The 25,846-nt window shown below is 38.0% G+C and overlaps 1 protein-coding gene across 1 annotated transcript; it reads right to left on the bottom strand.

Moving 5' to 3' along the window:
* Positions 1-13,104: 13,104 nt before the first annotated feature.
* LOC133454951 (Golgi phosphoprotein 3-like) lies at positions 13,105-24,790 on the bottom strand. The gene is made up of 5 exons (XM_061733707.1): positions 24,394-24,790; positions 24,038-24,169; positions 20,671-20,785; positions 19,500-19,660; positions 13,105-15,921 (listed from the first exon to the last, which is right to left on the bottom strand). Exons 1-5 carry the CDS (start codon positions 24,595-24,597, stop codon positions 15,658-15,660), a joined length of 876 nt encoding a protein of 291 aa, XP_061589691.1. The 5' UTR covers positions 24,598-24,790; the 3' UTR covers positions 13,105-15,657.
* Between the last annotated feature and the right edge of the window lie 1,056 nt (positions 24,791-25,846).

Genomic DNA, 25,846 nt, shown 5'->3' on the forward strand with positions numbered 1-25,846 from the left:
CGTTCTGGCCACACAGAGAAGCACTAGATAAAAGGTCAAAGAACTGCACAGTTGCAGCAGTGTTGTTTCCATCATCCTATTGTCAGCCTGGCATGATTTTACCCATTTATGTTTTTAAATCTGAAATGGGAGCAAATTCAGCTACAAGAGCAGCCTGGGGTTGATTTATACTTATATTTAAAGTGATATAGTACTAAGTGTGATACTGAGTGTCATCTACAGTGTAGGCCTACGAAAAGAAACAAAATAATCAAATAGATCATTTATAAACCATTTACTGTAAACACATTATCTACTTTATTTTTGGTTTTAAATAAACTGCAACAGCAAGGTGCAACAACAATTTGAAGTGGAACAACAATAATTAAGTGCAACAACAAAGTACTACAAAAACTAGAACTATAATTAAAATCACTCAACTTAGATAAACAGTACCTCGTCAATATGTTCTCCATATAAGAATAAATTCAAAATGTACAAAAACAGACATTATTAAAGAGAATAAACAAATAAAATCAAACAAATACTTAAATAATGATGTAAATGAACAGAGGTACCAGAAACAAGGTAATGAAAATTGTTTAAAAATAAAATATTAAGTTAAATAATTAGATCTGAAAATTATGTAAAAATGTGCAAAAGCTTTGGTAAAATTAGGGGAAAAAAATCTAAATAATTAAATAATCTAAATTATTGTGTTTTTGTACAATGACATACCTTTATATGTATGAATCATCACTCACACATAAAAAAAAATTGTACCGGTATTTTTTATTTTATTTTTTTACTCTTGGGGGCCCCCTAGTGGTCACGGGGCCCTAAGCAGCTGCTTAGTTCACTTATGCCTTGGGCCAGCTCTGTTCTCAATTATAATTATTTCCAGTGTTACTATGTCTTACAGCAAATTAAATTTCAAAAATGCTTTATTAATCCCAAAAGAGAAAAAAATTGTGTATTATTATTATTATTAAAAAGTGAAATCCTCCAAGATATACCCACACAAAAGCCCCTCCGTGTCAGATCCCTGTCCTTGTCCCTTGTCCTTCTCTTCACAGTTAAATTACACTGTAATCTTTAATATTCGGTCCATAATACAACATACACCATCTGAGCCTAATGCAATAGTGATTTTGTTTAGCTTGCTAGCCTCTGTCCTACTGATGCCCAAATACAAGGCTGACCTCATGACCTTTGCTACTCTTTTAGTCTGGAAACTAATCTTAGGGAGATGGACATGTGCACAATATGGAATCATCTTAAACTTCTGAAATAAACTCAGTAAACCTCTGAACGTCTGTATTTTTGTGTCACTGCATAGTCTGTAAACATTCTGAATAAGTATAGAAAACACTGTACAAATCCACGTCCTTTGTGCTTTTATTTGACAAAACTTCCGGTAGGATACAGCGCTTTTAAAATAATTTCCTTTTTGTTTCGTTGGGTTGTCTGTCTTTTTTTGTAATCTGTGGAGTCTGGAGAAAATAAGTGTTCTATCAAAATTTAAATGACATCGATATTTATTTTGTTCTGGGTCTTCCCCGGGGTCTCCTCCTCGATCCTTACCAGTATTTATTTTTCTTTATTCACAAAATAAATAAAGATGTAAACAGAAACTAGAGTGATAAGACTAGATGTGAAATGATTAATCAATTGGTTGATTATCGGTTCATTTTCAATAATCTGCATTGGCAGATGAAAAACCTATATGTAGTATATTTAACAGTATACTGTAATTTGTCAGATCAAGCAAAATGACAAAAGACCTAACAATGAGGTCAATAGGCTAGTTTATCAGAATATCAGATTACAACTCATGGAAGGAGTAAACAGAGACTGACAGGTTTGCTAGTGCCATATATATATTGTGCAACTTAGTAATTTCTGTCCAGGAGCTTCTGACACAACAACAAAAACTTTATCGTCACACAGAAAAAGACTAAACATATTGTAGGTTGAGTAACACTGATAAGCATGTTTGCAGTACATTCACCACTAAAACATCCTCTATGGTTACACACACTACTTCAGGATGGCAATTATAGACAACATGAAAACATTTGACAATGCTGCTATCAGGCTTTTAAAATGTTTCAGCAAAAACCTAGCAGCACCCACTTCAGCCATGTAACACAACTGGAGTGTAGGAACTGATTGAACAGTCTTGGATATGACAAAACAAACAGGAGGTACAAACATGACACGGGTGGAAATTGTTACAGCAGTCAAAGAGGGAGGGACAATGAGGTGCATGTGAACAAGCAAAGGACCGTAAAAACAGCAAAAGGGAGAACAGGAGCTTCACAAGAAAACAAAATGAACCACAATAGTTTTCATACCTATTTAAAGTAGAGAGCTGATGCAATTTTGTAAAAAAAATAAAGACATTAACCAAGCCTTTTTGCCATTTGAGTCTTTAGTTATGAACAAGTAATGTCTATGAGGGGCCACTCACTACAACTTACATATTCAAGAGCGGTCAGAAGTTGAAATGCATATTTAAATGTCCCACTTTTAGTTACCCTGTGAAAAACTAAATATGTGAAATTATGCATTCTATTTATAGGTCATGACAAGTGATCAATGTATCCTACTTAAAATGTTGATTCTATATTTATGAGTTAACTGCTTTAGCTGGAGTTCAGTTAGATAAATATACCTTTCAATCTCGTAAATTATTTCAGTGTTTCAGATTTATTGTGAAATATTCTGAAGGATTGTGAAGTTGGAAAACACTAAACTTAACTAATGTTTCTTTCAACGTTTCTCTTTTGTTTAAATCATGTCTTTAACACTGTTGGCCATAAGGTTTGAATGTTGTTTTCGGAAACATTCCTCATTTTCATCATTCTTTCATGAGAAAAGGTTATAAAAAGATTCACTGCAACTGGTACAACAGGCTACATTTTTTAAAAAAAGGAGCTGACAGGAAAATAATTGAGCCCAATCTCAGAGCCAGATTTCACTGATCCATGCATCCATCCACCCATTTGCACTTATCCACATTCAGGTCACGGGGACAACAGCCTAAGCCGGCGGTATTGAATTTTGGTCCTCAGGGTCCGCCGTCCAGCATGTTTTAAATGGCTCCCAGCTCTAACGGACCTAATTCAAATGAATGGATCATTACCACACTGGTGAGAGGTTGTTGGTGACTTTTAGTTTTAATAAGGTGTGTTAGAGCTGGGTAGCATCTAAAACAGGGGTGTCAAATGTGCGTCCCCGGCGGGCCGCATGCGGCCCGAGAGAGATTTTCATGCAGCCCGCGAGAAGTTTCCAACGCAAAAAAACGAAATGTTAATTTACTAAAAAGGAAGGCATAAATAATTGCCATGAATCGCAGCATATCCGATAACATATTTCTTCTACAAATCCATCGTTAATCCACAAAGAGAGCAGTTTGACATATTTTTTTAGTTTTCTAGAATGCATTTGCCGATTTCATTTCTTTGTAGACGGTCGTTTATTTTTATTAACTGACTATTATATATTTTCGCAGGAAAAATATCACTGCTAAAAAAGATGATAGAAGATATTTATTCTGAGAATTTCAGTTTTGAATACGAGGATAGTGACAAAGTAAAACAGTTTCACAGAAGTGCTGACTTTTTCGGCACACTGGCATAAATATCCGCGCCAATTTTTAAAATTAAATACACTTAATTGTACTGGAAAAATCTCTAAATCACAAAGAAACACTCTCGGATGTAATAAGAAAGATTTTGCTTTTAATTCAATTTCCTATAAAAAAAGCGAAATATAAAAAAAACATACTTGTTTCTGTTTATCTTGTAAAATTATATTAAAAGTATCTTACATAATTTGAAAAAAAACGAGAAATTTCAAGAAAAGATCCTGAAGAAATATATTTTACACAATTAGAGTGTAAACAAAGTGCATATTTCCTTTAAAATGAACTAAACCGATATTGGATTAGATAACAATAGTAAAAAAAAAAAGAATTAGAAAAAAAAAAATTTGCATCGTTTTTGTTATTTTGAGCGTGCGGCCCGCGAGAAAAAAATTGGTCAAATCCGGCCCGCCAAGCAAAATGAGTTTGACACCCCTGATCTAAAACATGCAGGACAGTAGAGCACAAAGGCCAGAATTCACTACTCTTAAAGCCCCTCTCCTTGACCCTTTCCTCTTTGGGTCTTCTGAGGAAATACTGGAGTATTCCCAACCCAGCCCAACCACCTCAACTCACTACTCTTCATATGGAGAAGCAGCAACTTCACTCCAGGTCCCTCTAACCCTCACCATATCCCCAATGGAGAGTACAAGATTACTTTTTTTTTTAATTAAATAGTTATATATTGCCACGGAAAAGGGATAAAAATGATTATTCTAAATTTAAATATACAAATACAAAAAGATAAGATTAAGATAAGAAAAGATTGTCCTTTATTTCTCCCTCAATGGGGAAATTCACTTTGTGCAGCAGGAGTACACTCAACACACATATGCAGGGAGGGGTAAAAAAAAAAGTAAAGAATATAAAATTATAAAATATAAACAGTATATACATTGGAATCAAAAATAAAAAGTAGTGCAGTACGGGAAATAAAGAAAAACAGTGCAAAAAAAGCAGGTAGGATGTTTATGAGGTAGGCAGATTGCACATGTTGTTATTGCACATGTTGTTAATGCACATGTTGTTATTGCACATGTTGTTATTGCACATGTTGTTATTGCACATGTTGTTAATGCACATGTTGTTAATGCACATGTTGTTATTGCACATGTTGTTAATGCACATGTTGTTAATGTACATGTTGTTATTGCACATGTTGTTATTGCACATGTTGTTAATGTACATGTTGTTATTGCACATGTTGTTATTGCACATGTTGTTAATGCACATGTTGTTATTGCACATGTTGTTAATGTACATGTTGTTAATGCACATGTTGTTAATGCACATGTTGTTAATGTACATGTTGTTATTGCACATGTTGTTATTGCACATGTTGTTAATGCACATGTTGTTATTGCACATGTTGTTAATGTACATGTTGTTATTGCACATGTTGTTAATGCACATGTTGTTATTGCACATGTTGTTAATGCACATGTTATTGCACATGTTGTTAATGCACATGTTGTTAATGCACATCATGTAATTGCACATGTTGTTATTGCACATGTTGTTATTGTCCACATTACTACTGTGAGCAGTTCTGGTTGTACAGTCTGATGGCAGCGGGGAGGAAGGACTTGCGATGCCTCTCAGTGACGCGGTCGCTGATGGAGCTCCATCCAGCATACAGCTGTCTGCACATTCTGTCATAAGTAGTAAAAAAAACCTTAATGTGATGCCCATTGTACAGGAATTTACTGATGACCCAGTTATGTTTTAATAGGTACAGTATTATCTTTATTTTACCTCTGACTAATCAACACTTAAATAACCTTTCTTTAAATGATGTAATGTGACAGCAATTCCTGCAACTCTGAGATTACCCTGCACCAAACATGAGGGGTTTTTTTATGGTATTTACCAGTTCCTGTTTCCAGAGGGCAGGAAGATCCAGATCATGTCATAACTTGTTCACAATGCTGATAGCGTACTACGATGCCGTCATACCGAGATCATTTTCCATTTAGAGCAAATGTTTTTATAGCAACGTTCCTGGAATATGGAACATGTCAATGATGTACTTGTTATTTTGAATAGTTTGCTTTATAGTATTAGTATTATATAGCTGTATATAGTTCATACAATGTCACTGTTGTTCTGAACATCCTGAGAAGAAGCCAGTGTGTAATTACAGTATCTTATCATCACTATCAGGTTGTCAGGACAGCTCCTTTAAACTCTCATTATGTGTTCACACTGTTCTCTGATGGAGAAAAATAAAAACAAATCTTTATGGTGGGATCATGTCAGTGTAATTTTGTTATTCACCAAAAAACTGAGAGAAGTTGGGAAAGAGTCTTGGATCATGTGATGTGATTCGTCACAGATTGTTTCTTTCACTTTCCATACTAGAACTTTAACTTTATTTAAAAAAACATTGAAAAGAAGGATGATTTCCTTATATTAAATTAATGAGTGGCTTGATGTTGATTTGGGTATTTATTTAATTGGTGATTTCCTTTGATTTTTTAAGGATGAAGGTAACATGTAGACTGCACCTTTATTTTAAAAATCTTTTATTTTTTGAGGAATGTTTGTTATCCCTACAAAGGCAATTTGTTTTAAGGGCAGTCTTTCTCTTACTTTTTGCTTTTATTTTATTAATTTAATTAATCTTTTTGAGGGTAGGCAAATAATAAGCTTTGCTTCAGCCTACCCCTTTTTCGGTCTAGATGTTATTTGTTTATTTGTATACTGGAAACTTTTTTGTTATGTTTTCTTTGAACAATTGAACGTTTTCTTGTTGTCAGTTTTATTCTTGGTTTTTTTATTTATTTTTTTGTGTGTCATGACCGAAAATAAACTAAACTAAACTAAACTACTAACCCGATAACCTAAATACTTCATTTATTAAGGTTTCCAGACATCACTGCCTGGCACAAACATAACAGATACGTGCTCACTAAAGGGTAAAGAGCGTTCATGTTTTATGTAATACGACTGATAACAGGAAGTTGTAACAATATCATAAACAGCCTTCCTTTGAGAAGGAGGAACTTGGCAGCGGTCTTGTTGTTCGGGGAATCCCTCAGTACCGACGTCACTCGGCTTATTTAAGAAGAAGCTCACCCAAAACAGCTCAAACCTGTTCCTGCCTGTCAAGAAACAACTCTGAAGCGTCAAAAGCAGTGGGACTAAAGGAAATCTTAACCTGTGAAGCTTTCTCCTTCATAATGGCTCGACCTGGTAAGTACTCATTCACCTTTAAGTGGACTAAATCTAGTTGAAATTCATTTATTAAATATACATATCCTAATCAAATTGTGATTTTTGCCATCAGATTTTGCCGCCATTGTTGACCTTTGCGCATATGAGCTGCGTGAAGTTGGAGATGAACTTTACTGGAGATACAAGCTGCTGAAAATACTGATCAAGAACTACAAAACCGTCACAAATATAAAATGAGACGTGAAGATGGAGCCGTTTATGAGGAATTCAAAATAAACCAAAAAAAAAAGCAAAACAAGGAAGCCAAAACAAGGAAGCCAAAGAAGGAGTGAGTCTCAACTATTGACTCATTACCGGTGGCAGAGTGGCGACAAACATATGGGATGTACACAACCTTGTGCAAACACCGGGCCGGAGTCTCCATTGGGAACTTTGGACTCAAGTTAACACCGAAGGAAAGAAGGTGTGGGATGCTGTTGATCCTCCGGGTGACGGAAGAGGAACGCCTGACGGGAAAGCATGCGGAATATGCTGATAGTCACGTATACACATTATATGAGGACATTTATGTTTGACGTGCTTGGTTTTTAACAGACGTAAATGCTATCACTTTATGCATTCATGAAATGATTTGTCTGTGAATTACTTAACCCCTCGTTGCCTGATGTAAGAAATAATACACAGAAAATGCTCTTTTTTTAAAGTGTTTATTATATATTGAAATTAAAAGCAAATCCTCAATTCTGTGTTAAAGTTTTTGTTTTGATTATGGGGTCGCAGAAAGGTATAAGGAGTAAAGCTGTTAAATAAAAACTGTTGACAGATATACAATTCCTGATAATAAAAGTTTTGTATTCACTCAGTGGACTGTGTGGTTCTGTGTTGCATCGGTGAACGCTCTTCATTCGATAGTGATGACGTTGGATTCACAGTGCAAAGCGGAAAGAAAAGGAACCTAAAACAAGCCACATGTACGGGCTTTCTTTGGTTATGAAAGCATTCCTCTTCCCCGGGAAATGGGACTCCGTTTCTCACAATCTTTTTTTTAGGTTTCACATGTGTTTGCCAGATAAGGCCCAGAGGAAAACACAAGTCTGCTTCTTACTCCAGAGCTCCAAATTTGAAACCCCAAACAGTCTCGTGAGACTGTTTTAATGGTGGAGATTTTGACATGTACACACTTAAGGCAGAGGTGGAACAAACTATGGGTTTGAATTTGTATTAATCAGCCATATAGTGTAAGCTTTACTTAGGGAATATGTGTTATCAGCCAAAATGAAAAGTGGCGACTCATCCTGCACCTGGGTGCATATTTTAGAAATTCAGAGAAAAGTTTTTTTTTTTTTTTTTTACTTCAGATGTTGAAAGATACTGGGAGTACCGGGAGTATTAGGGCCAAACTAAGACAAAAAAAATGGAAATTACGAGAATAAAGTCATAATATAATGAGAATAAAGTCGTAAAATTACGAGAATAAAGTCATAATATAATGAGAATAAAGTCGTAAAATTACGAGAATAAAGTCGTAATGTTGCGAGAATAAAGTCGTAATAGAATAAAGTCGTAATATTATGAGAATATAGTCGTAATATTACGAGAATAAAGTCGTAAAATTACGAGAATAAAGTCGTAACATTACGAGAATAAAGTTGTAAAATAACGAGAATAAAGTCGTAAAATTACGAGAATAAAGTTGTAAAATAACGAGAATAAAGTCGTAAAATTACGAGAATAAAGTCGTAACATTACGAGTATAAAGTCGTAATGTTGCGAGAATAAAGTCGTAATATTATGAGAATTTATGAGAACTCTAACAGGAAGAGCTTCTTCTCCCTGTGTTAAAATGAGGAATATTGAGCATCTTGTTATATTTATATATTTATAACATATTACGACTTTATTCTCGTAATATGACTTTATTCTCGTAATTTTACGACTTTATTCTCGTAATATTATGACTTTATTCTCGTAATTTTACGACTTTATTCTCGTAATATGACTTTATTCTCGTAATTTTACGACTTTATTCTCATTACATTATGACTTTATTCTCGTAATTTCCTTTTTTTGTTTTTTTGTTTGGCCCTAATACTCCGTCGTAGAAAGAGGATGTTCAGCAAAGTGTAAAGTGCTCAAGCGACTGCAGCTGACTAATTAGCACAACTCAGGCATTTCAGTAAGTTTCAGTTTCCTTTAACCTTTAAATTACAAAAACTGGAAATGTGAATGGAAAATACACCTAGTGGCAACAAGTCTGTTTCACAATAAGTTCCATAAGTCGCTAAAACATTTTTAATGCATGCATGAAGTAATTTTCCTTGTGACTGGAAAGAGTCAATTTCACCAAATTTACATGGAAACACATTTTTTTTTCCATTTTTACAGATCACATGATATCCTAACAAGAGTTGTAATTACTTTTCTGTAGGAACTGACTGTTTGGGAATGAAGCAAGAGGAAGTAATTACCTTACATACGGTAACTTGTATCAAAGGTTGTGTAGGCCACCCTAAAGTTTTTAATCCACTGCTCCTCCATGAGATTATGGACAGTGAAATCTCCCAGAAATCCCTCAAATGTATCCAGCTTCACGTATAAACCGTTTACCTAGCGACAGTTCACTGCAGTAGTTGGCGTTTTTTTTTTTGGTAAAAGTAAAGAAAGAGCGGGTGCAGAAATTGTCACAGAGACAGATACAGGCTAAACACTCCCAACGGACTCAATCTTAAAGGTATTGTGACATGAAAAACACATTTTTGTTGATTTTTTGTGTTTTGTTGGGTGTCTTGACATCAATTACACCCAAAAAACAACGAACTTTTAACATTCAGTCAGTGTATTGTGTGCTTTCTGGGATTTTCCGCATAACTATGCAAAAACGGCGCATGTGGTTTGCTGGCGGGTCGTTACGTATAGACCCGCTAAATCACCGCCCCCTCCACCCAGCTCCCTGTCTCCTCTCCTCTCCAGCGCACCATAAAGGCTGATTTATGGTTCCGCGTTACACCGACGCAGAGCCTACGGCGTAGGGTTACGCGGCGACGCGCACCGTACGCTGAACCCTACGGCGTAGGCTCTGCGTCGATTTAACGCGGAACCATAAATCAGGCTTAACACGGAGCAGTTTAGAGCCTCTTTTGTTCTAATCACCGGAGGAAAACTGCTAAAAAGACCCGCGGCCACTGACTGGACTTAAGATAAGGGGACACTGCTGCTTGCATGCCTTTATTTTTATGATTGTTTGCTGTGGTTCGCCCTGCTGCTTTTCCGTGCATGCTTCGCCTGTCGCTCCCGGCTTAACTCTCCGACGCCGCTGTGAGCGTATGGCTGGAGGAGGAGGAGGTTTGGAGGAGGAGCGGCGCAATGATTGACAGGAAAGGGGGAAAAGGAAGCGTTTTTCACGGCGCAAAAAAACACTGTCATAAAAAGCCAGGAATGGAGTACTAGAGTGAAGTTTTTCTTGTTACACTCTTTTAGACACATTTGAGGGATGTTGGCCAAGACTTTTAATAGTGTTAAAAGCATGTTAAAAATGATGTCACAATACCTTTAAAATCAGACAGGCTTTTTACGGTAAGTCATGGGCCTTTTGTTTGTTTTTGTTTCAATAATGAAGTTTACTTGTTCTTTGAAAAAAAAACAAAAAAAACAACAACCTATGTAACATGCCTTAAAGCCACTTTATGGCTACGTTCACACTGCAGTTCCCAAGTGACCCAAATCCGATTTTTTGCTCATATGTGACTCAGATCTGATTTGTTTATGACAGTGTGAACAGCACAAGTCACGTGGAATCTGATCTTTTCAAATCAGATTCAGGTCGCTTCCATATGTGGTTCTAAATCGGATACAGGTCTGATGTTTTGCAATGCGACCTCAGTGTGAACAGCCAGGTCGGAATTAATGCGACTTTGACGTCCCTTGAGAGCGACCGTTGTCATAATGCTGCGCTGGCGGGGGCGGGAGTCACTCGGAAGCGATTGGAAAAGGTCAAGACAAACATGGAGGATAGCGGCGACGGAGCTAATCAGTGGAGGGACAGTGAGGTCTTGGACCTTATAAGTATTTGGGGGGACACTACGATACAAGCTAAATTAGAGGGGTCTTATCCTAACCGGTCCGTATTTGAAGCATATCAAAAGAAATGTGCGAGCGCGGCTACAGAAAGACGTGGCTGCAGTGCACACACACCTCTCTACAGACGAGGCAGCCATCGCTCCACAAAAAGCCATTATTAAAAATGCGGCTTTCTTTCTCCTCCTTCTCCTCTTCATTAACACTTGCTCACAGTTTCGTCGGCTTCCACCACACAACAACTTAAAAATATACCCATGTACGCTCACTTCTGTTCCTCCATGTTTACCGCCGTATGACGGCGTGCTGCGTGTGACGTCTTTGTTATTGTTCCTCTGCGCATGCGGGTCAGTTCAGGGCCGCGATGCGTTCACACTCGAGTCTGATATAGGACACATTTTAAAAGATAATGTGAACAGCCACACAAAAAAATCGGATGTGGGAAAAAATCGGAATTGAGCATTAGGTCCTGCAGTGTGAACGTAGTCTATTACTCCTTTTCCATCAAACCGGTTCCAGGGCTGGTTCTGGTTCTGGGCCAGTGCTGAGTTTGAAACTGGGATTTCTGTTCCCACTGATAAAAAACTGGCTCCGGACCAGAAAAACCAGTTCCATGGTAGCACCAACTCTTTGTTAGGCTAGAGCAGGGGTCGGCAACCCAAAATGTTGAAAGAGCCATATTGGACCAAAAACACAAAAAACTAATATGTCTGGAGCCGCAAAAAATGAAAAGTCTTGTATCAGCCTTAGAATGAAGGCAACACATGCTGCATAGTTTCTATATTAGTTATAACTGCGGGGAGATTTTTTTTTTCATTATACACTTCGAGAAAAATGGCGAAATTCTTGAAAAAAAAGTCAAAATGTCGAGAAAGATGTCGAAATTTCAAGAGAAAAGTCAAAGTACAATCTTGAGAAAAAAGTTGAAATGTCGAGAAAAAACTCTAAATGTTGAGAAAAAAGTTGAAATGTCGAGAAAAAAGTCAAGATTTCGGAAAAAAAAGTTGAAATGTCGAGGAAATAGTCAAAATTTCATGAAAAAGTCGAGATGTCAAGAAAAGTAAAAATTTTGAGAAAAAAGTCGAAATGTGGAGATTAATGTTGAAGTACAATCTCGAGAAAAAAGTTGAAATGTCGAGAAAAAAGTCAAAATTTCGAGAAAATAGTTGAAATGTCGAGATTAAAAAGGAAAGGAAAAAGGAAGAAAAAAAGAGAAAAAAGGAAAAAAAGAAAAAAGGAAAAAAAGAAGAAAAAAAAGGAAAAAAAGGAAAAAAAAAGAAAAAAGGAAAAAAAAGAAGAAAAGAAGGAAAAAAGGAGAAAAAAAAGGAAAAAAGGAAAAAAAAAAGTCAAACATTTTTGAAAAAGCTCCAGGAGCCACTAGGGCGGCGCTAAAGAGCCGCATGCGGCTCTAGAGCCGCGGGTTGGCGACCCCTGGGCTAGAGGAAAGAACCGCTTACGTAAGCGGAGGGGGCGGAGTTATCCAGACCGATGGCAATAGCAAGACTGGGAGACGGAGACATTTTCAAATAAGCAATTAAATAATCTGGATGCATCAAAACAGCAGTGGTCTGAGGAGACAACCTGTGTTAGCGATGTGTCCACGGAGGAGCTACGTGGACCAAGTCCGTATTAGAGCAGATACCTTGTTGTTGCTTCAACTTTCCCGCCAATGGAAACGCAGCAACGTAACTGAGGTTTGAAATGACGTGGCTCCCCTTAGCACCTGAGCTATGAAAAAACAAACCGGTTCTCAGCTGGTTCCCAAGTTGAACCAGTTGTGAACCAGAACCAGCACTGGAACCAGTTTGGTGGAAAAGGCGTACGTAGGCACGCTTCAAAGTGCACCTCCAGTGGGACAAAGTGTTATTACGAGACATGCCACATCGCCCCCAACTCAGGTCTCCTTTGTCAACACAGCAGATCTATATGCCTCCAAGTGGTCAGAAGTGGCATTGCTACATAGGGTGGCTTTAATTTATTTTGCAGGGTAACATATTGGAAATTTAGACATTAAGTTTAATTTGTTTTATCACCAAAAAAACCCATAAATGTATGTTTATTTAAAGTGGTAATGGTCCAGGTTTTTTTCTTGATACGTCAACAATTTAGAAATTACTCTGGTAAAAAACAATCAGACTAGGTGCCTAATCTGTATTGATTAATGAGAAAATCTTCACTGTAAAACAAAAGGCAAAATGCTAAATAACAACAATGGCAAAACAGTGTAAATTCAGGCACTTAAAGGATCCTTACTTTATTTTGTGTGGTAATACAAAAAGCATACAGAATTAGAGAGGATAGGAGAGATGATCCCTTTCATTGTAATCCGTTAGATCATACACATAAAAGGACTAATAATTACATACAAGCCTCTTCTTTGTAGCTACATCCCCAAGTACCCTGGCCCTCCACCAATAGCATGCACCATCTCTTTGCTGTGAATGGATCTGAACAGTTGATATCCGATGGTAGTTCACGTTAAAAAAAATAAAAAAAAAATATTCCATTGAACAAATGGTTTTACAACATCCAAAGATTATATGAACTAGAACAGAACATTTGTAATCATAATTTTAAAGCAAAATTGAAGCTTACCTGAACAAAATCATATCTGAAATGAGTTATTGTTCAATCTACTGCATGTTTTTATCTGGATTCATTTGGGCCAATATGGATTCATAAACCAATACCCTATGTCTTTTTCTTTCTTTTTTCCCCCCATTGTATCACCCAGTGCTCCTAAGTGACAGTCCTGGGCATTGGGGTTGGTAGAGGGGAGCTGGTTCACTCCTTCCTTGAGGAGGCACCAGACAAGGTGGGGCTCCTCGGGCCGGACGTAGCGTGTGGAAGGATCACGTTATTCCAGCCGGATCCTCCCCACCCCATCTGGTGCCCCGGCTGGCCAGAGGGGGCATGTATAGCCCAGGACTGCTGCATGTTTTTGTGAGGGTAGCTCACATTAGCTACCCAAGGAAACACGGGGAGAACATGCAAACTCCACACAGAAAGGCCCTTCCCCGGCGGGGATTGAACCCAGGACCTTCTTGCTGTGAGACGGCCGCACTACCAGCGTGACCCCAACAATACCCCATGTCCACGATGGCTTTTTACACAGATGCTTCAAGGGTCAGCTCAACCATTTCCTCACTTACCACTGGCTGTACAGCAGAAAGGTAACAGTTTACAGTCAAACTAGTCACTGGGAAACTAATGTGTGACATGTTGCCTTTGAATTTTATAAAGCTGATGATCTAAAATGGAAATTCAAATCACCTTCATTGTATTAATATAGAGAAACACATCGGAAAATCGAATATAAACAGCAGCTAGAAACCATCAATGTCAAGTTTAAAAATGTGTTTGAAAAAAAAAAAAAAAAAAAAACGACAACAAAAAAAACAACAAAAAATCTATGTGGAATGACCATCTTTTACTGAATGGAAACTGGCCTTTTTAGCTCATAAACATTATCAGCACACCTGTGTAGGAAAGCAAGTACGATCTTGGTTACTCTTGTTTAAGGTGGTCACCGACTCAAATCTGAGATCATTTTGCCTTCATCTTTACATATTAATTCACACTTAGAATGTCATCAAAAGCCTTTTTAAGTTGTCCAAAAACATATTGATTTTAAAAGTATCCACAGAGCTAAGTAGGTATTAGACAAAATAAGTGAGGTCTTTTTTCTCTCTCACCATAATTGCTAAGGTTTATAATTTTGCAAACACCGGTGAGTTACGCAAACCCAAGGAAATACCTATAAATGCCGTTGAACCTATAGGGCTACTAATTGTGCAAAATAGTTGATAAATGGGAGGCTACTACAAGCACCAACTAGCAACATAAATAGCAATGGAAGACTAGCCACATCCTAGAAAAAAAACACAGAATGGACCCTCTTCAGAACAGCAAACTAAAGAGTTTTGTTGGACTCAAGAATTTATTCTTCATTTAGGTCAAAGTCTACGAGGGCCGAATTACCCAGGCTTACTTTTACTAGAGCAGGAACTGATCTGAAATCTTTATCCCCCCCCCTTTCCTCCTCAAAATGCAATGAGGAAGAAGGGAAGAAAGGAGTTTTAAAGACAAGAGTGAATGAGGGAAACATTCAGGAAGTCTGTTCTAACAGTAGCTGTAAAAGCATGTAGTCCCAACAGAAGTGGGGACGAGCGAGTGGGAGGAGGCAGAAGACCTGCACAAGTGCAAAGAGCATCAATAGCTGTGCGATTTGCTATTATTATTATAATTTTTTTATTTTTTTTTTAATCCTTGCATTAGCACGTGTGAGAGAGACCAGTTTTCAGATTCTGGACAGATGTTGAAGAGATGGAGAGGTGGATGTTTGTTTTGTACAAGCGCTACTCAGCCCGTCATTATCTTCATATTCACCATGTTCACGTTGCCACGTGCTGCGTTCTCTGATCTCATCTTGCTTTGATAGAAATCCACCTGTTTGTAGTGTTTTTGTTGTTTTTTTTTTTTTAAACATACTAAACTTTGCAGTGGCACACAACTTACCTCATTTGCGTGGAAGCCCGTCGCTTTATATTCAAAGATCATTCAATCAACCGTTACTTGGTGAAGCCCACCACCGATCAGACTGCACTGTGTTAACATGGACTACCACCAAAATGTTATCCAGAATAGATGTATAAACAGGCTCCTCAACCAGAAAAGATTGTCTCATTAAAGTGAAGTCTGTTTCATTGAGTCCTTCAACTAATTAAATGAAACGGCCCCATAGCCAGATGTTTCAATCCAACTGATCCGTTGTTTTTTCATTTTGTAAACGCAGCCACCACAGCCCACATTAGTTCGTTGACGTTGGGCTTCGTGGATTCCTTCTCGGGCTCCAGCTCGAGCAGAGTGTGGACTCTCTTCATGCCCAGGTCGTACTGCTCGTCTTGGAGTGGGGCGAAAGCGTTCTCAAGAACGTCAGATGAGTGAGCCAGAAGAATCAGGGCCAGAACTCGCTTGTCCATGCGATGGGGATCATTGACCCACTTCTCCAAAACAGAGTCCTGGACTTTTTTGATAAGGCGCTGCAGGAGATAAAAGCGTTATAGATGTTAGACATCGAACATTTCCAAGCATTCCTTTTAAGAAACATTTGCAGTAAAACAAGTGAAGGATTAACAACCATGGGTAAAAAAATAAAATAAATCTTATCTCAAAAATCCAAACTATGAGTTAAAATATTTCTAACAATCAGCCAAGTGCTGCAGATGACTGACAGGAATCATGGTTTCAAGGCGGGTTATAAAGATTATAAACTCCTTCAAGATGGCGTGCAGTAAAAGTTAATACCAGTCAGCTGTCTCCAAGGTATGGTACAAGTTCAAACAAAAAAAAAAAAAAAAAAAAAGAGGATTTTGAAAGAAAAACATGCAGGTAGACCAGTTCTTCAGTATAATTTAAAAAATAGAAAATAAGTTTAGAGAGACAAATACAGATAATAAAATAATCAATTGAGGTTTGTAAAATGGGACTCCCCAGAAGCTACTGTAGCTTATGAATAGGGGCCCAGTCACACAGCAGAACAACTATAAATTACACATATAATACATATACCATATTTTCTGGACTATAAGCCGCACCCGCTCTATTTAAAAAAAAAAAAAAAGATATGCAAGCCGCAGATATTTATGTTGTTAGATTAGATATTTACTACATGTACAGAAGGATTTTGAACTGTAAATGATGTACATGTCTGTACCTAAATAGATCCTTTCCTAACAGTGTCTTTTAACACGGCAGCAACTTTGCTGATTAAAACGGGACAGAACCAAGAGAAAATAACCGGTATTTATTTATCTATTTATCTGTCTGAATTCTGCTTCCACCTACTTCTATCTGCTAAAGAAGAGGTAGCATATTCTTCTTTGCATTTATTTTGTCTTAGTTTTGATTCTAATTCCGGTTAGAGCGCCCCGAGTGGTGGAAGAAAAATCCACAGAATAGAACCTTTCTATAAGCTGCACGGTTGAAAACCTGAAAAAAGTAGCGGCTTATAGTCCAGAAAATACGGTACATACAATATATAACCTTATAACCTAAATAAGAAAAAAAAAACACTGAGACCTCCTCAGATTTCCTAGATACAAATATATTCATATAAAAATAATACATCAGGTATTGGTACATAAAAATTTTTATAAGAAACATAATTTAATAACAATTTTTGTTTTAGTCTTTTTTTTTTTTTTAATGAGAGAGATCCAGACTCTTTTATAGCACTACCAAGCTCATTCCAAATTTTTGGACCTTTGCAGGTTACACTGAAAATACACAACAAAATAAATGGAACCCAAGTGGACAAGAGGAGAAGTCAATGTTTGCAACCAAATGAAGAAACTGGCTGAAAAGAAACAGGATTTACAAAAATAAAAGCTAAAAGTAAAACTTCAGTAACTCTTAGACTAAAGAAAACAAGTTATAGCGGCTCTAGACAAGCAGTCATGGACGGTGGACGATTAAATGAAACTGATTTACAGTCAAAGAAATCTGAATTAAGGAAGGAGAGAACACTGGATATTTTGTTGAGTGAAGGTCCAATAAAACAAATAAAAATCCCTACCTAAAGAAAAACACATTTCCACTGTCACTGATGGTATGCATGCCAGGTAAAGGATGTACCCAGTTACAGCAGACCTCAAGCCTCAAACAATTCAAGCTGACATGAAGCTTCATTATTTTTACAAAACAAAAGCTGAATGAATCTCATCCAAAAGTGGTGATTCAGTTTATTTTGCCTGGGGTTGTAATTCCCAGTGTGACATGAGAGAACTACATTAACCAATAATTGTTGCAAAAACATAAACAAGATCATCACTGCCACACTTATTTTTACCTGATATAAAGCAATTTAGACCAAAAGATCCACTGACAATCAGAGTTTATGTTTATGTTTTTGACATAATCAATAATAGGCAAGTTAGGATAAAACAAAACCAAAAAAAACCATGCCAATTCCATTCAAACAGGATTTGCAGTCAGGGTCACAGGTTTAACTGTGCAACTAACTCATTTCATTCCAATAGTTTCTGTACTGCTGATGATATTCACTTTAAGTTTACATTTAGAATTTTTTTTTAATTTACCAAAACACATCATGATTCTAGTGTCTTTGACAGCGAGGAACATCCTGGTGGAAACAACGGTGGAGCCCAAAACTCAGTGATGATACAAAGAATTGTCCACAAGTGCCAGTTGCTGGTTAAATATTAATTTAAGTCTAGCAGCCACTTTATGAATATTATCATACATTAATAAAAAAATAAAATATAAAGAAATATGTCGGACTCCTTCAGTATGGCTCAGGTGGAGGATACATCGTTCGACAAGTTACAGTAGAACACTGATTTGCATTAGTGTCATGATAATGCAGTGAAAAGCAAAAGTCCTCTGAAAGCAGCGGATCGTCTGAACAACATGAATAACAAAAATGTTTATGGGCTCACTGAATTAAAGTATAGAAGCTAAGTCCCTGAGTTAAGTCTACCACATGTATGTCAGACCCCATCCCGACTCGACTATTCAAAAATGTTTTTACTCTTATTGGTACGACAATACTGGACCAAATCAACCTATCCCTAAGTTTAGGATATGTACCACAGGTACACATACATCACAACCGGAAGAAGTTTTCTCTTCTGCACCCCGGGAAAAACAACACGCCCCTTTCAGCGCAGCGCAGACCGCAGCCGTTGGCTTTAGGGTGATTTATGGTTCCGCGTTACACCAACGCAGAGCCTACGGCATAGAGTACGGCGTAGTGTACGGCGAAGGCTCTGTGTCGATTTCACGCGGAACCATAAATCAGGCTTTACCCATTCATTTATGTGCGACCGCTCTGCTCTGCGCCGGACGAGAAGCCGCCTGCCGCAGCCGGGTTTGCGCTGCGCAAACCCTGCCCGGATTGAACATCTTTTAATTTCACCGTGCCGCGCTGGGACGACATCTCGGCACGTCCAATAAGAGAGAAGGTGGTGGAGGCTGTACCGACTCTTCTCCTTGCGCCGCGGTCGCACATACACATGAATGGAGTTGTGTCGGTTGCTGTGTGGATTATGTTCTCACTACAAATAAAAAAATTAACCGTTTCAGGTCTGGAATGGAATCGGGCCGAGACCACCTCTCCTAGCTGATCTCGGCTTGCTTGTTTTGTACCGTTTCAGAGCGCGATTGCTGTGTTCACATATACCAAACGTTCCGATCTTTAGGGGGAAACGTTCCCTGTTCCGGAACAACTGCTTGAAACGGGACAGGTGTGAAAGCACCCTTAAAATAAAAAGGAAGCTATTTTACTCTGTAATACTAACTTTGCCCAATAATACCAGTCAACAAATATGTCTACTAATATAATTAGTGCCAGTAGCTACTCAATTAAGCTCAGTATTCAGTTCACGAGTCTGGAATAAGTTAAACTTGCCTTTTTCCAGGTAAAGGTTGTAAGAAATGTGCAAATAACAAAACAAAGAAAGAAAACAAATAGTGTCTATCTTTTAAGTTAAGAGCTATTGAAATTCTAGCTGAACTTTAAAGCAGTCCAAGTTGTTTACACAAGTACATAGCATATATTCCTTCAATTACATGTAAAATGTGATCAACTTAACCATACCTGCTTAATAGTGTTGTTGGTGAGCGGGTGTGTGGTCATGTCAAAAAGCAGAAAGTTCTGTTTCTCTGTGGTGAGGACACCTTTCTCCACCAAGTTTTTCGCTAAACGTTCTCTGACATTTCTCAGCTGGTAGTGGAGTTTCAGCGGATTCCAGGTCTCTCCTTCAAGACAAAAAAACAATACAAGACTTGAAAATGCTCACCGAAAAGACAAATAATAATCATCAATGCAATCACCAGCAGAGGTGTCAAGTAACGAAGTACAAATATTTCGTTACCTTACTTAAGTAGAAATTTTGGTTATCTATACTTCACTGGAGTAATTAATAATTACTAATTATAATTACTAAAAAAATAATTACTAATTATTTTTCAGACCACTTTTTACTTTTACTCCTTACATTTTCACGCAATTATCTGTACTTTTTACTCCTTACATTTTAAAAACAGCCTTGTTACTCTATTTCATTTCGGCCTTTAAATAAAAACTATCCAGTTAAATTGCTCCATCCGGATAGAGTGAATTTGGTTGTGGTTGTTTCAGATGTTCTTGTCCAGTTTTGTTCTTACATCCGTTCCCTCAGATTCCTGCAACTAAACTTGGATGTACATTCCAATAAAGGTTAGGATAAATGATAACATGCCTCTGAAGTTTGACTTTTTGCACCGTTACAATACTTATAGGCAACTAGTCATCATATCTCCTGCTCTCTGAAACACATGTTAATGCTCAATAGTACACATATATGGTTCTTTAATATATTTGCATTATACTAAGATACATTCATTTTCAATGGCTTTTGTCCTTAATGGCTTTTTTCGCCCTTACATTACTTTTACTTTTATACTTTAAGTAGTTTTGAAACCAGTACTTTTATACTTTTACTTGAGTAAAAAACTTGAAATGATACTTCAACTTCTACAGGAGTATTTTTAAACTCTAGTATCTATACTTCTACCTGAGTAATGAATGTGAATACTTTTGACAGCTCTGATCACCAGCTACTGGGGAATTTTAAACTCTTGGTTTTTCAATCAGTCAATACTCAGACACCTCTGATGTAGAACAGTAGTGTAAGAGAGAAATGCAAATTAATCTGCACATTCTAGGGGAAACAATGATTAGATTAACACAAGGTTTGATTGGCAAGGGTCAGCAGAGTTTATCTCACCACTCAGTAGCTCTATCCAGCTCTGGACCGTCTCCGGAGGCTGGGTTTCTTTAATGTGCTTCAACGCCTCATCCAGGAGCACATCTCCAGTTGGAGCATCAGACTTGCAGATGACCTTACGCAACACAATATCATTATTAGACACAGCCTACCTAACCTGTTGCTCTATACAATACCCAAACAGGAATTACAAGGTGTGCAGAGATTGCTATAAAATGGAATGCAGACTGAAGTTAAATATCAATAACATGATGATGGACCAGGTTAGGGCTGCAATCACTCCTCAAACTCGAGTAACTCGATTACAAAAAATGACAGAGCAATTTCCTCTGCCTCGAAGCCTCGTTTAAATAAAAAAATACATTTAAACTTCACGTTTCGCACGGGTTCTTTTTAATGTGACACGACGTGCTAATACGCATGTGTCCCTTACAAAGCGGAAGAAGACGGCGTTTCGCTTTTTGTAACATGTGTGAACAGTTTAGCTGCACAGACGCCGGCCATTATTTATTTCGCCAGCAGCGAAAAAAATAAGAGGAGGAGACAGGATATGTCGAAGGTGTGGGGTCATTTTAAATAAAAAAATTAAGGTCCGGTCTACATGGTATAAGACTCTTGTTCTGAGTCCACAGCCAAGCATTTCTGTTTAAACGTGTTGGTTCTGAATGTTGCACAATTTAATTTAGACAGTGTTGAAGATTATTTTTTACTTTTTATATTTAGAAAAAATAAGTTATTTTTTTAATGTCTCAGGAAAGTCCCCCCTAATGATCCAGGTCCAGGTTTCTTCCCTCCTAAAGGGGAGTTTTTCTTTGCCACTGTTTGTCTTAAGGTTTTCCTCCCACTAGGGGAATTTTTACCTGCCATTGTTTATGTTATGTTTATGTAATAATTGCTCAAGGGGCGTGTTCTGGGTCTCTGGAAAGATCCTAGAGACAAGTACAAGTTGTAATAGACGCTATATAAATAAAATTGAATTGGACGGCGCTAAAGAGCACTGCACACCAAAATCTCCAGACACAGAGACAGTTTCTTACCCCAAGCTGCTGCTCTGATGAACTCTCATCACTCATAGAGTCTCAGAGATATCAATCACCGTGCAATAATAATAATAACGAAGATAATATTTGGAGGAGTGGTAGTGTAGTGGTTACAGAGGTGGGCTTGGGTCTGGAGGATCCAGGTTCAGGCCCTGAAGATGGCAACCAAAATATACCACCTTGGATGCCTGAGCAAAGCCCTTAATCCTAATTGCTCCCCGGGCGCCAGAATAAAGGCAGCCCACTGCTACTAGTCTACCTAGTGATGGGTTAAAAAAGCAGAGGACACATTTCAGTGATTATTATTATTATTAATAATAATAACCTCAATCATATGGTGTAACAATGCACCTTTCAATAACCATTTCTACCTCATACCTCTTTTTTTTTTATTGTATATATGTTAATAAGAGCCATTTGTCTATTTACTGTACATTGAGCGAAAATAACCGGAGTCAAATCCCCTGCCTGGCATGTTCATACTTGGCCAATAAAGCTGATTCTGATTGTTTGTCCCAACCAATCACTGTAATAATAATAAAACAATCATATGCTGTAACAATGCACCTTTCAATGACCATGTCTACCTCATACTGCGCCTTTCACTTTAAAAAAAAATTGTATATATGTTAATAAGAGCTGCCATTTGTCTATTTACTGTACAATGAGCGAAAAAACAACTAGAGTCAACCTGAGATTCTATTTACAGATGATAGTATATAGTTACACATGTAGTGGAATATTGTCCGGGAGAAGTATTGCACGGTAAAAACAGTAACGAAGACATTCACATATTGTTCAGGGCGATTATGGCTTTGGGGGAAGAAGCTGTTTTTAAGTCTGTTAGTTTTTGACCTGATGACTCTGTAGCGTCTTCCTGACGCTATTATTACTTGATTAATCGATGGAATAAATCAGAAAAATGTACATATTGTGTGTCTGCAGCCACCGCGGTTGAATTGGTTTGATATTGGATATTCGACATTCAAAGACATCCATAAAACTTGTGATACATACGACTGATTTTGGTCAAACCACTTGTGATGTGTTCATGGTCATCTAGACTATATATCACAAGAGAGTAATTATTATAAAATCATATTATGGGCTGATTTAATGAGGTTTAATGAATTCAACACCCATAAAACTTGTGATACATAACACCAATTGTTTTCAAACCACTAGGTTTGACGAAAAAGTGATTTCCAGTCCTCGCTTGTGTGCTCATAGTATGAAAAGTTTACATGTCATGAAAAAACACTTTGGTGTTTTAGAGAGAGTAGAAGTTTTCCTCCGTTTTGAAGTTCACAAGTGGTTTGAAAACAATTGGTGTTATGTATCACAGGTTTTATGGCTGTTGAATTCATTAAACCTCATTAAATCAGCCCATAATATGATTTTATAATAATTACTCTCTTGTGATATATAGTCTAGATGACCATGAACACATCACAAGCAATATGACCAAAATCAGTGGTATTTATCACAAGTTTTATGGGTGTTGAATTCATAAACCACATTAAATCGGCCCATATGATTTTTAAAATCATCCCATATATATGATTTTTTAATAATTACTGTTTTGTGATATATAGTCTAGATGACCATGAACACATCACAAGTGGTTTGACCAAAATCAGTGGTTTGTATCACAAGTTTTATGGATGTCTTTGAATGTCGAATATCCAATATCAAACCAATTCAACCGCGGTCAAAGACATTCACATATTGTTCAGGGCGATTATGGCTTTGGGGGAAGAAGCTGTTTTTAAGTCTGTTAGTTTTTGACCTGATGACTCTGTAACGTCTTCCTGAGGCTATTATTACTTGATTAATCAATGGAATAAAATAAATAAATAAAAGCCCTGGAGGGGTTACCGCGGTTGAATTGGTTTGATATTGGATATTGGATATTATGAATTCAACACCCATAAAACTTGTGATACATACCACTGATTTTGGTCAAACCACTTGTGATGCATTCATGGTCATCTAGACTATATATCACAAAACAGTAATTATTATAAAATCATAGTATAGGCTGATTGAATGAGGTTTAATGAATTCAACACCCATAAAACTTGTGATACATAACACCGATTGTTTTCGTTAAACCTCATTAAATCAGCCCATAATATGATTTTATAATAATTACTCTCTTGTGATATATAGTCTAGATGACCATGAATGCATCACAAGTGGTTTGACCAAAATCAGTGGTATGTATCACAAGTTTTATGGATGTCTTTGAATATCCAATATCCAATATCAAACCAATTCCACCGCGGTTCTGCAGCCCTGGAGGGGTTGAGAAGGGCTCTCCTCACCTTCCTGGCCAGCAGGCTCTTCCTGCGGGCCCCGCAGGGCTCCAGCTGCAGCCGGCCCCGCAGCGCCAGCTCCACCAGCATGCAGCCGCGCAGCCCGGAAGAGATGCAGTCGTTCCAGAAAGACGTGTATCCCTGAGAGGAGGAGGAAGAGGAGGAGGAGGAGGAGGGAGACAAACACCGGCCAACTTAGCTGACGTGTTCTGCAGGTTGGGACTTAAGCTGGCAAAATGTCAAATGAAAAAAAAAATGCACACTGGACTTCACTATTCAAGCAACTATTCAAAAAAAAGGTGCAAAAAGCTGCTGATCCTACACTTGAGTGTAAATGGGATGTTAGTGAGAGATTACCCCCCTACCTCTCGGTCCTTGAGGCCCAGGAGCAGCACCTCCTCCATGAGGGTCAGCCGGGTCTCCTTCGCCTGGTCGTCGTCCTCCTCCTCGCCGCGCCGGGCCTCGGCGTCCTCGTCGCCGGACTCGCGCTCCCGTTCGTGGGCGGCGCTGCGGGTGGCCTCGGTCCTGCGCTGCACCAGGCCGGAGCTCCTCTGCGCCAGGGAGGTCATGGCCGCGGCGTTCAGGGCGGTCGGATCGCAAGACTAAGAGCCTACTGGGTTCACAGGGAGAGGCGAGCATGCATGAGAGGCGGATGCTGCTGCGGAAATGTGGAGGAAAGTCGAGGAGCTGAGCGAGTAAACACGGCCCCGCGACGTCGCACTCCAGTCGGTCTCCCTGCACAGACTCGGCCCACTTCCGGGTTCGACGTGGTGCGCGTCGTGACGTCAGACGTAAATACGTCCGTCATCATGGCTGGAAACTATCTGTGTGAAAGGCAAGGCAAGTCAAGGCAAATTAGGGAAAATTAGGGCAAATCAAGGCAAATCAAGGCAAGTGAAGGCCAGAGGTGGAAAAAGTACTTAAAAATTGTAATTGAGTAAAAGTATCTTTACTTTGCTTAAATCCTACTCAAAGTTAAAGTAAAAGTACTCATCTAAAAATTTACTTGAGTAAAAGTACAAAAGTACTTTTGAAATGTAATTTGAGTAAAAGTTACTTCAGTTATTTAATGCAAAAAAAAGGATGAGTCACAAATCAAATCCAGCACAAGTTGTTTTAATTAACTTCGAGGCATATTAAAGTACACACTTGTAAAAGCTCAGCTGAGCTCAGTAACAATGATCCTTTTACTTCCACAGAACAGGACAAAAAGGACAGTCACAACCTGTACTGTAAAGTGCAAACTATTTTCAGTCATATTGTCCAACCGACAACACTAAAACCAGAATCAAAGTATTCAAACACAAAATAAAGTGACCAATGCCCGCAGGATCCTACTATTCACAATAAACCACAATAAAATGCCCACAAGATTTTCACCATAAATTTTGTACTCAGTAACGTGAGGGGGTTCAAATGTAGCGAAATAAAATACTTGGGTCAAAATGTACTCGAGTAAAAGTAAAAATTACATATTTCAAAAACAACTTAGAAAATTACAAATTACTCATAAAAAGTACTCAATTACAGTAACGTGAGTAAATGTAATTTGTTACTTTCCACCCCTGGTCAAGGCAAGTCAAGGCAAATCAAGGCAAGTCAAGGCAAATCAAGGCAGGTCAAGGCAAATCAAGGCAGGTCAAGGCAAGTCATGGCAAATTAGGGAAAAATAGGGCAAATCAAGGCAAATTAGGGGAAATTAGGGCAAGTCAAGGCAAATCAAGGCAAGTCAAGGCAAATCAAGGCAAGTCAAGGCAAATTAGGGAAAATTAGGGCAAATCAAGACAAATTAGGGAAAAATAGGGCAAATCAAGGCAA

Source organism: Cololabis saira, chromosome 11, assembly GCF_033807715.1.
Source record: "Cololabis saira isolate AMF1-May2022 chromosome 11, fColSai1.1, whole genome shotgun sequence".
NCBI classification, from domain to species: Eukaryota; Metazoa; Chordata; class Actinopteri; order Beloniformes; family Belonidae; genus Cololabis; species Cololabis saira.

What these genes read in the sequence shown, in the direction of transcription:
- LOC133454951 (XM_061733707.1), bottom strand. Translation starts at nt 24,597, where the DNA reads ATGACCTCCCTGGCGCAGAGGAGCTCCGGCCTGGTGCAGCGCAGGACC. An exon ending in TGGGCCTCAAGGACCGAGAG is followed by an intron (nt 24,170 to 24,393) that starts GTAGGGGGGTAA and finishes TCCTCCTCTCAG; the next exon opens with GGATACACGTCTTTCTGGAA. An exon ending in CCAACAACACTATTAAGCAG is followed by an intron (nt 15,922 to 19,499) that starts GTATGGTTAAGT and finishes TATCTCCTGCAG; the next exon opens with CGCCTTATCAAAAAAGTCCA.